The 16,572-nt window shown below is 43.0% G+C and overlaps 1 protein-coding gene across 1 annotated transcript in view; it reads left to right on the forward strand.

Annotated features, from left to right (window-relative positions):
• The window catches only part of GRIK3 (glutamate ionotropic receptor kainate type subunit 3), a 2,817,598-nt gene that overhangs the window by 2,707,726 nt on the left and 93,300 nt on the right, over positions 1 to 16,572 (forward strand). Inside the window, exon 14 of the mRNA XM_044083835.1 lies at positions 6,311 to 6,533. Coding sequence (XP_043939770.1) covers positions 6,311 to 6,533 — 223 coding nt within the window. The remainder of the gene's footprint in view (positions 1 to 6,310; positions 6,534 to 16,572) is intronic.

A 16,572-nucleotide genomic window follows, 5' to 3' on the forward strand; every position in this document is an offset into this window, starting at 1 on the left:
TGGTCATACTTGTTCATTTTAAGAGACTTAAGGTCTCTTGAGAAGTCAAAGATCTTGGCATCTGAAAGACAATTCATCATCACCCTGTTTTTGTCCAGCCTTGTTTAGTTCCAAGAACAAATAGTAATAGTGTTTGATATAAACAAATACAGACCACTACTGAAAGTTGTTAGCATCCTACATTTAAAAGACAAAAAAAATATCAGAAATTGCATGATTAATTTGTTACTAATTAGATACAATATCTCTTGCCCACTCCTGCTTTAGGAAACAGAAGCATACATTTGTATAATGTGACATTTGATTTCTCAGTTTGCATGGACAGTGTACAATGCAATCTTTGATTAATGTTAGCAGTTAGAAGTGTCATCCTGAGAACTTTTAACCATAAAATATAATTATTCCTGCTCCTGACCTCTCAACTCTTACCTCATATGGAGAATTAGGCTGCTATGCTTGTTCTAGGGAATGGGTAAGCTTCCTCTCTCACCCTGGGAAAGGTGATGGGCCAAAATTCCATGAATGGGGAAGCTACAGTGCCTGAACAGGGAATTAACTGGTTGTAGGACCCTTGCCCTACCTCATAACCAAGTGTGATCGGGGGGTAGGTCTTGTTACTTCCATTCAGAGTCCATTAGGAGGAGGAATGAAAGGGACAACTGTAACTTGGTTGCAGAGGTCATTGGGTTAGTTGAATGGGGAGTGTAAAAAAATTGTGGATAGGATTTAATGTGAATTTTCAGCCACATTACAGAGCAGTAACTACTGGGAAATAATTTAAAGCCAAAGGTAGAAAGGAGAAGGAAATCAAGGGTATATGAATCAGCATATTCTGTTGGGAAAGGACAGTGCATCACGATTAACACTGGGGTTCCACAGGGATGTGTTCTTAGCCCATGGTTATTCACTATACTGACCCACAGCTGCTATGCTAAACACAAGTCCAACCATATCATCAAGTTTGCTGATGACACCACAGTCATGGGGCTCATCACAAAGGAGGATGGAAGTGCATACAGAGAGGAGGTGGCATCTTTGATCAGTTGGAGCGAGGGGAACAACCTTGACCTGAATGTAAGCAAGACTAAACAGATTATCATCGACTTCAGGAAAAGGAGAACAAATCACCCAGTGCTCATGATCAATGGGGAGAGTTTGGAGAGGGTTGAGAGTACAAAATTCCTGGGTGTACACATATCAGAGCATCTCTCATGGTCAGCAAACACCAGCCAACTTGTCAAGAAAGTGCAACAATGCCTCCACTTTTTAATAAGGCTGAACAAAGCTAAGCTTCCTCCTCATATTCTTTCCGCCTTCTATAGAGGTGCAGAAAGGAAGGTGCTACAAAGAGTGGTATTGTAGAGATTGTAAAAGGTTCCATTCTTCCATCGATATAACATCTTCATTCTGCAAGAAGCATCTGAAAGGCCACCAAAATAATACAGGACAATACACATCCTGTGCATGGACTGTTTAAGCATCTGGTGTTGGGCAGGAGATATTGCAGCAGCCGCTGCAGGACTACAAGATTCACTAATAGTTTTTACCCTGCAGTGATTAGACTTCTGAATTCAGACACTTGCCCCAGGGGCCTGGACACATAATAAGTCAATTTTTATTTATTTATGCAATATATACTTGCATATATTCCAAGTAAGTGCAAATCTTATTTATTATATCCATAATCAGTATTATTTAACTCACTCAAGTGCAATATTAAACAAGTAACTTAGGCATTTCAATCTGTAGTGTGTTTTGTTTTACGTTAAATAGGTAGTTAATTTAACTCAGGGAAGGGTATTCTTTTCATAAATGAGTATTGGTAAATGTCTTTGCTCTTTCTTGCATGTATTGGAAGTAGTATTGTATTTGTTAGTTATGTTTATTCCTCTATTTGTATGTGTCGTTTCACTTTCCTTTGTAATCTCAAGAATTGAGCTGATGGACAAAATTTCATTTAGGCTATACGTGTGTAGTTCTAAGTGACAATAAAGTTTACTTTGACTTTGACAATGCAAAGGTAAAGGGAAATGGATATTTATATTGCTTTATGACAGTCGCTGCATGCAATTTTGTAAGCTGGTTATAATGTCAGCATTATAATAGGCTAACTTTATTTGCCATGCCATAGCACAAAACAATACAAGCTGCTAGTACACTAATACAAGATAAAAATAAATTCTCAGTATTAGCTAGGTAGATTTTACTAAAGTGAGGTCATGGGGCTAAGATTATCCCTGCTGGAGCCTTTTGTTACATGAATACGGTAATAGCTTTGACATATTTGAAGAAAATACACATGGTGATGTCTTTGGATATTTATTATGATAGCAAGTGAGTTTAAAAAGAAATAAAAATGTGAAGAAGATACGACATAAGCATGATTCAAAAAATTCTATTTTAGGTTGACCTGTGCTGCGTTTTTTTAACTCAGCTGCCTATTAATTTGCAAACAGTTCCAGACATGTAAGTGACTTTTAAACTGGCTGCAGAACCAAAGGGAGCTTGGACATATCACACTAAAAAGGTGTTTAGATATGTACATATTTTGATAGACACAAGAAAATTCAGACTCCAACACAGGATAGATATAGAAATAGAGAAAGCAAAAAAACACTTGGACTTTTTTTTACTTTTTTTTTACTTTGCTTTCTTCTTGTTTGTTTTTTGGTGTGGTTTAAATCTATTTGATATTATTAAGTGTTGTGTGGGTGGTGTACCTGCACTGTTATGGGTTCTTGGTTGCTGCCTTATTGCCATTTCATTTGAACGCTGTGGTCGACATCTACTATTTAACATATTTTGATAGACCTTGTAAAATTGTTGCCTAGTTTACTCTTTTATTTTACTTATTTGTTAATGGGGGGTTAGTGGATTGCTACAAACACTCACTTCAGCTATTACTCTTGGCAGTGGTGCAGTATAACATAAAATGTCATTATTTATTACAATGCTGAGATTTCATCATACTTAGTAAATTACCATTAATAATGATACAAATAAAATTATTTACGTTTCATAAACAGATACAGTGCTATGTATAATTTCTGTTTGACAAATGCAGCAAAATGTCTCTCAGATAATTCTTATACTACAAGTAAGTAAAATGGACATCATCAGACATCAGACAGGTATAACAGCAGCAGCAGCAACAAAATGAGCACATTACGCCAATAACAATATGAATCTTGAAAACGGCAGCATATGTTTTTTTTGTTTGTTTAACACTCTCAAACAAAGACTTACTGGTTGTTAGTTTCCATTGAAACACTTATGATTGTAAACAGAGGGCAGGTGTCAAAAGATTTGAAAGGAAGATGGAGAAAAACTGTTTATTTCTAATTTTGAGTGGGTTAGTTTCAGGTCACAGATGCTATTTTGTGAGACTCCCTTTTCTTAAACTTTAGACTATATGATGACTGTTTTAGGCTGAGGATAATGAATGACATGTTTGCCTGTTAGCATCCAGGCTAAAGTGACATACTAGTGATTTTAAAGAACTGTAAAGATAAACAATAAGGCACTGTACAAGCACATCCACTCATGCATGAATCATACCATCTCAAAAAGAACCAAGGTGCTCTCCTCCAAAAAAGGAAGCTGATCTGGTGGTCCCCTGCTATAAACAAACTTTACAACAAAAGGAAGAAGCTGTTGCAGAAAAGAGGAAAATCCCAGGATGCAAAAAATTCCCTTACCAGCCTCAGTAAGAAGCTGAGATCCCTCATAAAATCCTCCACAGCTAGTTATGAAAATAAAATTGCCAAAGATTCCAAAGACAACCACAAGGCATTCTATACCTATGTCAAGAATCTAAATGGCAATGCTCAGATCTGCTCTGAGCTACAACAGAATGGCATTAAATATACTGATCCCAAGGATATTGCCAATATCCTGGCAGATCGATTCAGTGCCAACTTCACCCCCCTCTCATGGGGCCATCTCAATACTGAAAGATTGCCAAATTCTGGTAATAACGGCCACACAGGTAAAAACTGCACTCTCCAAAGCTAAGAATACAGCATCCATGGGATCAGACAACATCCTGGGCTGTGTACTACATGAACTACAAAATGAACTGGCACCTTACCTAAGTGACATGTTTAATCATAGCCTCACCACAGGCTTCATGCCCACTGAGTGGCACACAGCTACAGTTATCCCACTCCACAAGGGGGGATCCACCTTGGATCCTGGGAACTACCGCCCTATCAGTCTGATGAGCCTGATCTGCAAGGCCATGCGACGTCTTATCATGGAACTTATAAAAAAAGACATTGGCAACCTTCAAACACTGGACCCCATACAGTTTGGGTTTGTGAAGGGCCGTTCTTGTCTCCTGAGCCTGACTGACTTCTTCGAATCAGTCTCCAGAGCTGTGGATGAGGGTAAGGCAGTCCACACAGCCTATCTGGACCTCAGCAAGGCCTTCGATATCATTCCTCACTGTGGAATCATAGATAAACTTACTAATCTGTGCATTAAACCCTACGTCACTCGATGGGTTGCCAACTGGCTTACTGAAAAACCCACACTGTAAAAGTAGCAGACTCCAAATCCAGCTCCAGACAAGTGACAAGCGATGTACCTCAGGGTTCAGTCCTGGGACCGCTCTTGTTTGGCATCTACATCTCTGAAGTACAGGCCAAAACTAAGGGACTCTGGCTAACAATGTTCGCAGATGACTGCAAACTGGGAGCCATTATTGAATCCCCAAATGATGTGGATATTCTACAAAAGGGCCTTACAGAAACAGATGCTTGGTGCTAGAGCCATGGGCTCAAGCGTAATGCAAGAAATGTATAGTTATCCCCTTTGGGATAAAACATGTACCCATGAATTACCACATAGGTAGCAGTACACTAAACACCGAAATTGTGATAAGAGACTTAGGGACACAAGTGGACAGTGGTCTCACCTTTGATAACCACATCACCACAAGTCAGGAAATCCTTCTATGTGGCACACCTCATCACTAAGGACTTTTCATCCAGAAAAAAGAGGTCATTGTCCCACTGTACTCATCCCTCATTGGACTCATTATAGAATACAACGCCCCATTTGGTATGTACCTCTCAAGACATCTGCAACAACTGGAAGGGCTGCAGAAATATCTCACTAAAAGAATCACAGGCCTAAAGCAGATGCCCTATGCTGACCATCTAAAAAAAACTCCAGCTGTACTCTGTCACATATCAACTACTCAGAGGCGATCTCTGCTTAAATTACAAGGCCATGTCAAACCCAGAGCTGTTGGACATGCTACACTTAAAGAAATCCCAATCCCAGGGATCTAAACCTTGTCATCACAATGAACAAAAGTTGCTGGAGGGATAGATTCCTGACCCAGAGACTCCCCATACTCTGGAATAGACTGCCCATACATGTCAAGCAGAGCGCCTCTTTGGCCCTATTCAAAAGGAACCTTGATGATTGGATGGGAGATAGGAAATTCACTCCGGGGATCACATCAGTCGTCCTGCTAGACAGGGGTCCAGGGAAGTAAATATTGTGGGAAGAAATAGCCAGGGAATTGTTATGGCTAGACTTGTATAGGCCCTAGGGCCGATAGCCTAGTACCAACCTATGAACCTATGAACCTAAAGGAAGTCAGTAGTAGGCTGGTTCAAGCAGTTATTCTTTACAGATATCCTTCTAAGGGATGTTAACATTTACTTATATGAATTTCAGCCTGTTTTGTAATGTGCTTTATGACAGAACGTTATACTAATAGTTCAGCTGACCTGATTTATGTTCACAATGATGACAGAGGAGAGTGAAGAAACATTTTTATTAACTATGGATTGTAGTATTCATATATTTTGGACTGAGTTTAGAGTGATCAGATGGTGTAACTACTCCAGTTCAAGGAAAGGGTTTATTCAAAGAGCTCTTCCTGCATCACAGAATCGCAGAATTTAAAGCTATTGGAGAGTCTAATGTACTATTCTAATGTGATATTTTTCAATATTCTTCTCAGCCTTGTGTCTACAGAGCTGGGATGGATCAAACAAAATGCAGAGGTATTTATGCAGCAGGTATTGGCCTACATGAGGATTATATATAATAATAATATATACAAGCAGGTTGTCTCGTTTAATTCTTCCATGGTTCCTGTTTGAAATGGCCTGCCATAAAGGGATTTAATACTGTTAAGAAACAGCATTGAGTTATCTTGTTTGCCATCTCAGGAAGGAAAGACTGTAAGTTCAGATGTTTACTTTGGATTACTTTCTAAGTTAAATGCTGCTACTTAAGTTAAGTTGCTACAAAATTCCTCAGTTTCATTTTTTTACTTTTTTCCCTCTAGAAATCAAAGATTTCAACATTTGAGAAGATGTGGGCTTTTATGAGCAGCAGACCTTCAGCGCTTGTTAAAAACAATGAGGAGGGAATACAGAGAGTCCTGTCAGCTGATTATGCTTTATTAATGGAGTCAACAACTGTGGAATACATCACGCAAAGGAACTGCAACTTGACACAGATTGGAGGTGTTATAGATTCTAAAGCATATGGAATCGGGACACCAATTGGTAAATGACATTTTACATATTTTTATATTCTACTGATATATTTATCACAGTAGTGTCAGATGATTGCTTTTATACCATCAAGAAGAATTAATTCAAATTCTCTTTTGTTTTTTTCACTGCGCATTTACTTTGCCCATGCCCAACTCCAGACAAGATGCCTACATAAATTGTCACACTCTTCAACTCATATTTCATAAATGCCATCACCAGTCTCACCGCCACCTTTCTTCGAACCAACTTAGGTCCTGCAAAGTCTCTAGACCCAAACTCTCATAGCTATCCCTGGGCCTGTCTCTCTCTCTCTCTCTCTCTCTCTCTCACCTATTCATACAGCTACCATTAAAAAACTAATTCTAAAACTCAAACCTGGCATTAACGCCCCTGATACCTTACCTCCTGAATACCTTTAATTAACAGCCAACTCTATTGCATATCCGATAAGTATTCTTCTTAACAGATCAATCCAGAAGTCCTATCTACCCAAAATGTGTTAAAAAGCATATATTCTTCCTCTCCACAAAGGTGAGAACGATACAGATATTACAAACGTACATCCTATCGCCATTCTGTCACCCATCAATCAGATCTTGCAAAAATGCATCCATGCACAGCTTCTAAATCACATGTTAAGCAACTAGATCCTCTCTCCCACCCAACATGGCCTTAAGCATGTTCACAATACCATTACAGCTCTTCTGTCCTTCTTGGATGCAGTCATGCCCAAGATGCAGGCCAAATGGACTCTCTTCTCTTCTTAGATCTCTCTAAGGCCTTCAATACTGTCTCTCACCCCCTTCTTCTCACCAAACTGTCTAACTTAGGCATCTCTCCTTCTACCCTAAAATGGTTCTCTAACTATCTCACAGATCAGCAACAATCAACTAAATGGCAACAATTTTTCTCCCTGTTCCTCAGTACAACCACAGGTGTGCCTTAAGAATCCATATTAGGCCCCTGTTGTTCAGTATTTTCATCAACAACTTTCACTTTACCCTCAGTCAAGATGTGGTTATCCAAATATGCTGATGACTCATCCATCATCTGTAGTACCAACTCTGCTTCACAACTGCAGCAACTCACCTAATCTGACCTCATTGCCACCAAAACTTGGATGACCAAAAATCACCTAGCCCTAAACGCCCAAAAAACTAATCTCATGCTATTTACTCCTAAAAAAAACACCCCTCTGAACAAGGACATATTCACTATCTTCTCCCAGAACAACACTATTATTGAGGTTGTCCCAAACACAAAACTACTAGGAGTTTTCATAGATGAAAACTTAACCCTTGACCTCCACATTCACAGTAACATCCGACAAAAACTCACCAAAAAGTTGTCACACTCTACGGGCACAAATACTTTCTCAAAATCCCAGTAAGCTAGCCTTGGCCACTTTCTTTCTGCTACCCTCCATACTATATGTTGCCCCTCTTTTCACCAATATCCAGTCCTTGTCAGCTGTAAAAATAACACATCCCTTCTCTTCTCTCCTCTCCTCTCCTCTTCTCTCCTCTCCTCTCCTCTCCTCTTCTCTCTCTTCCTTCCCTTCCCTTCCTTCCTCTTTCTCTTCTCTTCTCTCTCCTCTCTTCCCTCTCCCTCTTCTCTCCTCTTCCCTTCTCTCCTCTCCTCTCCCTCTCCTCTCCTCTCCTCTCCCTCTCCTCTCCTCTCCCTCTCCTCTCCTCTCCTCTCCTCTCCTTCCCTTCTCTTCTCTTCTCTCTCTCTTCCTCTCCTCTTCTCTTTCTCTCTCCTCTTCTCTCTCTTCTCTCTCCTCTCTCCTTCTCTTCTCTTCTCTTCTCTTCTCTTCTCTCCTTCCCTTCTCTTCCTCTTCTCTTCTCTTCTCTTCTTCCTTCTTCTCTCTCCCTCTCCTCTCTCTCTCCTCTCTCTCTCTTCTTCCTTCTCTCTTCTCTTCTCTTCCTCTCTCTCTCCTCTTCTCTCTCTCTCCTCTCCTCTCCTCTCCTCTCCTCTCCTCTCCTCTCTTCTCTTCTCTTCTCTCTCTCTCTCTTCTCTTCCTCTCTTCCCTTCTCTCCTCTTCACTTCTCTCCTCTTCTCTCTCTCTCTCTCCTCTCTCTCCTCTTCCTTCTCTTCTCTTCTCTCTTCTTCTTCTCTTCTCTTCTCTTCACTTCTCCTCTTCTCTCCACTCTTCCTCTCTCTCTTCTCTCTCTCCTCTCCCTCCCTCTCTTCTCCTCTTCTCTCCTCTTCTCTTCTCTTCTCTTCTCTTCTCTTCCCTTCCCTTCTCATCTCTTCTCTTCTCTCCTCTGCTCTCCTCTCCTCTCCTCTCCTCTTCTCTCTTCTCTTCTCTCCTCTCCTTCTCCTCTCTTCTTCTCTTCTCTTCTCCAATGTCTTAATAATAAGTGATAAAGCTTCACTTTTTTGAACATGTTACCAATATAGAAGTTTTGTTGTGCTTTATTAGAAAATAGAATATCCTCTAAATCTTCTTGTGGCAATGAAAACGTTTTGGTGAATAATTAAATTATCAGATTTGTTTTAAGACTTGACACAATTATCAGACATACATTTAAACAATTAAAACGACTCTTCTTTCTAATGTAATGCATAACAAATAAGCTTTAAGTTATCTGATTTTAACACTTGTAAGTATCATTTTACACATGTTGCCATGTACCACTCCTAGTGTCAATTTTGATATTGATTTATTGCATATATCCTCAGAACGCTTTATATGGAAATTAAGTAAATTTGTCTGAAGAACACAGACCCCTGGATTCTCAAAAGCTTGCACGGCATGCATGTTTAGTGTAAGAGGTAATGTTGGCAATATGGAGGCTGAGCGATCCACGTACGTGCCCGTTTGACGTGCACGAGCACTCTTGCACTAGTCCTGCATGTTCCCAGCCCCCGTATGCAAATTACCCCATTTGCAGGTGAAAAACATGCAAATGAGGTAAATCTGCTATCTAGGAAGCTGGAAGCAGGCCGTGTAGGACTAGCATAATCTGCAGAAATGTACTCGGTTAGTAACCGAGTACAGTTCTTCAAAATCCAAAATGGAGACATGACAGCACCAAATAAAGGCTGCATATCATTGAGCAAGCATGCCAATGGCCAAGTATAAGGCCACTGGCATTGCAAACAATACAAAAAGTAATAAATTAAACGTTTATTTTATTTCCACTGATCTCGGCTGTTTAAGCATAGGGCAGCAGCTTGCAAACGGGATTGGTGGGAAAATAAGAAAATAAACCTAAAACAAGCATTCTAACTAAAATCAGTATTCTGCCATGCAAGTCAATGGCAGGCAAAAGACAACCTGGCCAGTAAATAGTGGTTGCTAAGGGGGGAGGCTCAGTGTGACACATGTAACTATGCATTAGCAGACAATCCTATGCAAATGAGAGGGAGGATAGTGAATCCCAGATTTCCCCAGCATGTGAGGCAGGTCCCAAATCCCAGATTTTCCCAGCATGTGAGGCAGGCCCCAACAGTGTAAGAGTATAAATAGCCGAGTGCAAGACTAGGAGGTAGGTGACATCATGTGTTAGGCATGCTGTAAGCGGATTGGAGCCCTGTGGCTCGGGTTTGCTCCTAGATAAGCTAGGGGGGTTGTCTAAACCTGCCTAGCACTCTTGACAAAGTGTAAGTGGGTGTGCGCGCTGCGTACTGGGATTTACAGGAAGAAAAAGAAAGTTAAACTAGGAAATAGCAGCAGTATGCACATTTGAGTACTCCAATTGTGAGGCTGAAACAGAAGGGCAATGGGAAGGGAAAACAGCAGTAGGAAGGTAATCAAGGGGTACTAGCTTAGCTGCCAGGTGAAATGTATCAGAACCAGCCAATTACACAGGCAGCAGACCAGTCCAGCCCAGAACACTACTATAAACTATGCAAACACCTACGCATCAAAGCACCACCCAGTGACCAGGGTAGGGTCTACATCAACCGCAAGGGCTTCCCCTCCATCAACTGCCAGGTCATGTGCGATGCTCAGGGCATAATACTGAATGTATGTGCTGGCTGCCCTGGAAGCTATCACAATTCCCACATCTGGCATCTAACGCAGATGTACCAGAAATTTGCCAATGGGGATATCCCACATGGTCACCTAGTGGGGGATGCTGGATATGCACTGGAGCAGGGGCTGATGACACCCATCAGAAACGCACACACACCTGAACATGAACTCCATAATGAGGCACATGCACAAACAAGAATCATAATAGAGCGTGTGTTTGGGATGCTAAAGTCATGGTTCCATTGCCTGGATACATCCGGTGGAGCCTTGCAGAGCTCACCAACTACATGTACCCAAATTGTCTTTGTATGTGCCATGCTACACAATATGATCCTGTGGAAACAGCTGCAGCAGGAACAGCATGGGGCAGGGCCACACAGCCCCCCCACCATTTCCAAGGCCTGCTCAGGCACAGAGTGACTCGGAGGAGGAACAACCTGAGCCTGCCACAGTAGGCAGAAGGAGGTGTGCCCATTATGCCCTGGCCCTGGCAAAGAGGCAATGCATAGTATATACACTGACATGGGAAGGACCCAGGGAATAACACCTCTCTCTGACTCTCACATACAGTAAAAGGGATGCCAAACATTACACTACCTGTGCCTAAACATGTGTATGGGGAGTGTACTATGTGCATCCAACATAGACAGCCCTGCAGCACCACCCTCAATACTGGGACACCCACAAGATAAGGGACTCACACATGCCAGTCAGGAGGGGGGGGTCACATACCCAACAACAGTCACAGCCAACAGGACAGGTGTAGACAAACACAAACAAATGCTGTATTATGGCCTCTGAATGAGGGCTATGGGTAACAACCCCCCAGGCCTACACAGACAGACTACAGCAGGCCAGGTAGTGGGATGTCAGTTGTGAAGGCTAGGAAGTCAGAAACTAATATGTAGGTAATTAAAAGCTAAGAACTGTAGTACACTGGTGTGCCCTAGCCAGCACGATAGGTAAGACTACAGACTGAAATGGAGTACTTGACATAGCAGTACAGTCCTAGTAAATGTGTACAAGTGTCAGGTGTGCCCCCCTCCATCTTACGTAAACATATAGTAACAGTCAGGTGTGCCCCCCACTCCTGTGTAGAAATGTAGAAATAGCCAGGTGTGCCCCCCCTATCCTGTGTAGAAACTTAGAAATAGTCAGGTGTTCCACCCTGCTATGCAGAAATGTAGCAACAGTCAATGCCAAATGATTGATGGATACCCTACAGACACAGAATGCTACCTGTTGGTGTACAACACAAAGATCAGCACTGCAGTGCAAACTACCTGGACTTGATCCACACATGCAATACAGATGGCCTTACTGGGCATGCTCACATAAACACATAAAGGCCATGTCTGCAAACACCAGTGGACCAAACATATTTGACAGTTGCAGATGTTAGTGCAGACACTTGTCAGTATGCACCACTCATGCCTTGCACACACAGTGGATAGGTAAACAGACATATATGTAAGGACAACACACTATAATAAGCCAAAGGTAGATGGACATATATGCGTGGAAGAGGGTAACCATAACAAGGAGCCATCCAGGCCTGTCCCACCCAGCACACAACCAAAGGGCCCCAAACACGAGGTGAAGATGTTACTCACTGCAGATACTAGCGACCAGTACCTGTTAGCACCACAGACTATGTGGTGCACGTGCCAGCTGTGCAACATGACTGTACAAGGAAGTAGTCATCTAGTAGATGTATACACGTACCTGTGTCATATGATCCCGTCTGTGGCCGCATGTGGTGTGTCACCCCTAGATGAATTTGTTATGGCCCATGCACACACCACCCACCCCATAGCGCTACTATGACAAGCCTGAAGAGGTCATCCAATGTAAAATACACCTTTGGGAGAGTTGTAGCCCAGTAATTTCTGTGACTCATCCCATAACTGCATACTGCTGTAGTGTGATAAACTAGTTAGGTAGGAGTTCTAACCCCAGAACTGGCAAAGTGTCAGTGCATCTGTTTGTGTATGTGTCTGACTGTGTAGAGAGCAAGGCCTTTTAGGCTACTCACACTCCTTACAGTTCATATACCCACCTTTGGCAAGGCTGCCAATGTCATCCACCTAGAAATACACCTCTGGGAAGATTGTAGCCCAGTAATCTCTGTAGCACGCCCTGTAACTGTGTACTGCTATAGTGTGATAAAGGAGTTAGGTGGGAGTTCTAACCCCAGACCTGCCAACTGTTTGTGTGCATGTCTGACTGTGTAGAGAACAATGCTTTTTAGGGTATTCACACTCCTTACAATTCATATACCCAACTTTGGCAAGGCTGCTGATGTCACCCACCTAGAAATACACCTCTGAGAAGACTGTAGCCCAGTAATCTCTGTACTGCATCTCTGTAACTGCGTACCGCTGTACTGTGAATTAGAATCGTGGTTGGGGTCCATCCCCACCCATGGCAGAGCTGGATGTTTTGTGTGTGTCACTGTCTGTGTAGGGAGCAATGCATTTTAGGCTAGTCACTCACAGTAAATTACAAGTGCCCCACTTTGGTAATCCTGCTGATGTCATTAATTGTGAAATACACCTTTGGGGAAGGAGTTCTCTAGTAATCCCTGTAGTGCATCCTATAACAGCTCCATGCTGTAGTGTACTATAGACCTCTGTTAGGGGTTCTATACCCACACATGTTGGTTGTGGATGTTTTGTGTGTGTCTCACTGTCTGTGTAGGGGGCAATGCATTTTAGGCTAGTCACCCGCAGTAAATTTTAAATGCCCTACTTTGGCAATCCTGCTGATTTAAGTCATTGTGAAATACACCTTTGGGGAAGGTGTACTCTAGTAATGTCTGTGGCTCGTACTATAATTGCCTAGTGCTGTAGTGTAATAAGCTAGTTAGGTAGGGGTTCTACTCCCAGACATGACAGGTGTGTGTGTGTGTTTGTAACTTGTATCCTGTGTAGAGGAGGGTGTGACTCCTGTGGCCAATGAAGAGTGGGTTTTGCATATTTCTTATATGGTGGCCCTACTATATATCACAATGTCCACTGTACAGGGATAACAGATGTTAAATGGCTGAGAGGCTGGGGGCAAAGCCATACCCATACATGTGACATCATGGCCAGGCAATCACAGTTAGCAACACCAGTATTACCCAGAGCACACTCCCAATCCATGTCTCATACACACACACATGCCTAGGCAACAGCCAATATGTGGGTAGTACACTGCATATTGGCCATTGATAGTAACTATGGAGTGACAGCAGTGGGCTACAGAGGGCATGTCACCCTGTCTTTCTGTCCAATATGCACGTACGTGCAGACAGTGCACCTCCCCCATGTTTCCCAATGGACACCTCCACCACCTGTGGTGCCATCACATGTGACCGACAATGGACATACCATGCCTGACAACATGCCCTGTATGGGCAGATGCCACTGACACCAAGGAATGCTGTTAGCATGCTCTCAAGGTAGGTGCAGGGTAAACCTGGTGGCCATTACCAGTTCCCGCCACAGGTGGGCAGGGCTGGAACATCTGATGATAATCTGTGTACACAACATGGGCCAGACACCCCAGATACAGTTCCACAAGTCACTGTACATACATGTGGGAGGTGTGCACATCCCAGATACTGCCCATGTCATGGACTAAGGAACACATACATGGCAAGTGATGCACAGCATTGGCCACACACAGTAGTCACCCAGGTGACTGGATGGTGGATACAATACACATCTGTGTGGGAAAATGCAGAAACTACAGCCCTGAACCACAATGCAGACCATCGTCATGTGGCCTGATGCCAAGGTACACCCATCGCCTAGCCTTGTACAGCCATTTGGCACAGTCGAACACCGCACACCCGTGCAGACATGCACCCATGCATGTCAGTACTGGTACCCTGTGTGTTTGTGTGTGTGTTGTATGGTGAGTACGTTCACATCCACACTCCTTACAACCCCGTGGGCATACTGCACCATGCTGTTTGATGTCAGACACCTCCCCATATCCTTTTCCCACTCAACCCCTGTATGACCCATGTGGTGCATGTATTAACTGCACAGTGATATGATGTGGCAATCCCACTACTGATGAGTTGTACTCCTGGCCCTGCCATGTGTGTCAATGTATGTGTGTCCCTGTGAGAGTGTGGCTGTGTTGATGCTGGCACCTGTTCATGTGGACAGGCATGTGTATATCACCTACCATATAGCTACCCTATCCCTGTTGCAGATGTCACTCACCATCACATATATGTTCCGAGTGCTCGACAGCAGATAACCCATGTGATACATCCAATAACTGCATTGAACCATGATAGCACTACATAGTTGTTAGAGGTTTGATACCCTGTGCTGGTAGGTGTGTCACACAAACATGCTTCAGTTTTACTCTCCCACCCCTCCCTGACATGTCTTTGCCTCTGTCTGCCTCTCCCACCCCCTATCTGGTGGATGTGGAGACCTACACCTGCTTTGCTTAGGCAGCAGCATGTCTATTTTAAGTGATGCTCATGATCAGCTGATGGCCTCTGCATAAATTGAAGCTCTTCCCTAGCTGATTGCATGTGAAATAGCTATGGTAACATTCCCATAGCCAATTGCATGGAAACACACTCCAATATCTAGGAACATCATGGTGGTATTGGCCCGTTTCATCCACTGTGAGCAGGAACTACATCTGTCGTTTGGCAAACAGCATCTCAGATGGATTAGGGTTTACCTCTTACAACATACACTGTGGAAAGAGGGCAACAAACAGGAGGGGGTGTGCCTGACCTGACTACAGACGGTAAGTGCTGCTGTTCTGCATTTGGAGTAATGTTGGTTTAACAGCGTGTGGATAAGGCTGTCATACATGTCTCAATACGTGCCATGTCAGTTCCATGTTTATGAGGAATCCCCATTTGCAGGTTCATCTGCAGACTGGGCAGTGTTGTGTCTTTGGTTTCATGTGTCACCCACGGAGCATCTGTCTGTGACTGTAGAAGATAGTGTGAGGATTGCAGTCTGTAGATGGTGAAAGCCATGATAGTCACTGACGTCATATCCCTCATAGGACCTATGTTGCAACAAACCCTGTTACAACAGTAAATGTATGCGGTTATCACAGCAACATGTCAATATTGGCCCTGTGTATGTGCTTCCAGCCACACCTCTGTCAACTTTTATACATATGTCGTGCATGCAGTGGTGCATATGTGCTGTACACCGTAATTAGTGTCATCATATCTGATAACAAGCCAGTGATATATCTGACTGCTACGTATGTTATGTACAGTAGAGGTTATATTTCATGACATTACCTGGACATCTTGTGGGTGTTTGTACAGTACTGAGGTATGTGTACCTATGGTGAATGTCGACAGTATGTGCATTGTTAATAAGTACTTTAGCATGTGTACAGACTGTGGTAGATGTCATTGTTCTAGTTCCCCTCCTATCTGATGTTACATGCTGCTCCACTGTATGGTACTGTATTGGTGTACATGTTTGTAGGGCCATACACCCATGTGTCCCATACCACAGACAGCCATCAGACCAAACTGTGTAGCAGCCCAGTATATGTAGGGTCAGTCTGTGAGTGGCACATATGAGGATGGTGTCAAACAGATAGTCCATATACTGTAATATCATGCTATCTAACCATTTGTGGCTGTGGCTGTGTTCACATTGGTTGTGGTTATGCACTTTCACACAGGTGTATCTTACCCTGTGCTGTGACATGCCTGTTGAGCCTGCTTTATATGCAGGTACATGTGCATTCCCCCATAGATGATGTAAGCCAGTGTTGAGCCAGTTTGTCTGCAGCCTATACAGTGCATTGTTACATGCCTAGCAGCTTAATGTACTTACCCAGTGAGATGTTATGTGCAGATACTTGCCAGATGTACCACTACCGAGCCTCCCTTAACAGTTATGTATGTCAGACAGAGCAGTGGGATGCTGTGCAGATGTATGTCAATATCTAATGGGTATATGTGGCCATGGCACCCCTGTACCAGCGGTCATTATGTGTCAGGCCAGACAGGGGTGTGTGAATGCATAACCTATGGTGGCAAATGTATACCAGTCATTATGTGTTACA

The sequence above is a fragment of the Protopterus annectens genome, chromosome 1.part1 (genome assembly GCF_019279795.1).
Source record: "Protopterus annectens isolate FY-2018-M chromosome 1.part1, PAN1.0, whole genome shotgun sequence".
In the NCBI taxonomy this organism is placed as follows: domain Eukaryota; kingdom Metazoa; phylum Chordata; order Ceratodontiformes; family Protopteridae; genus Protopterus; species Protopterus annectens.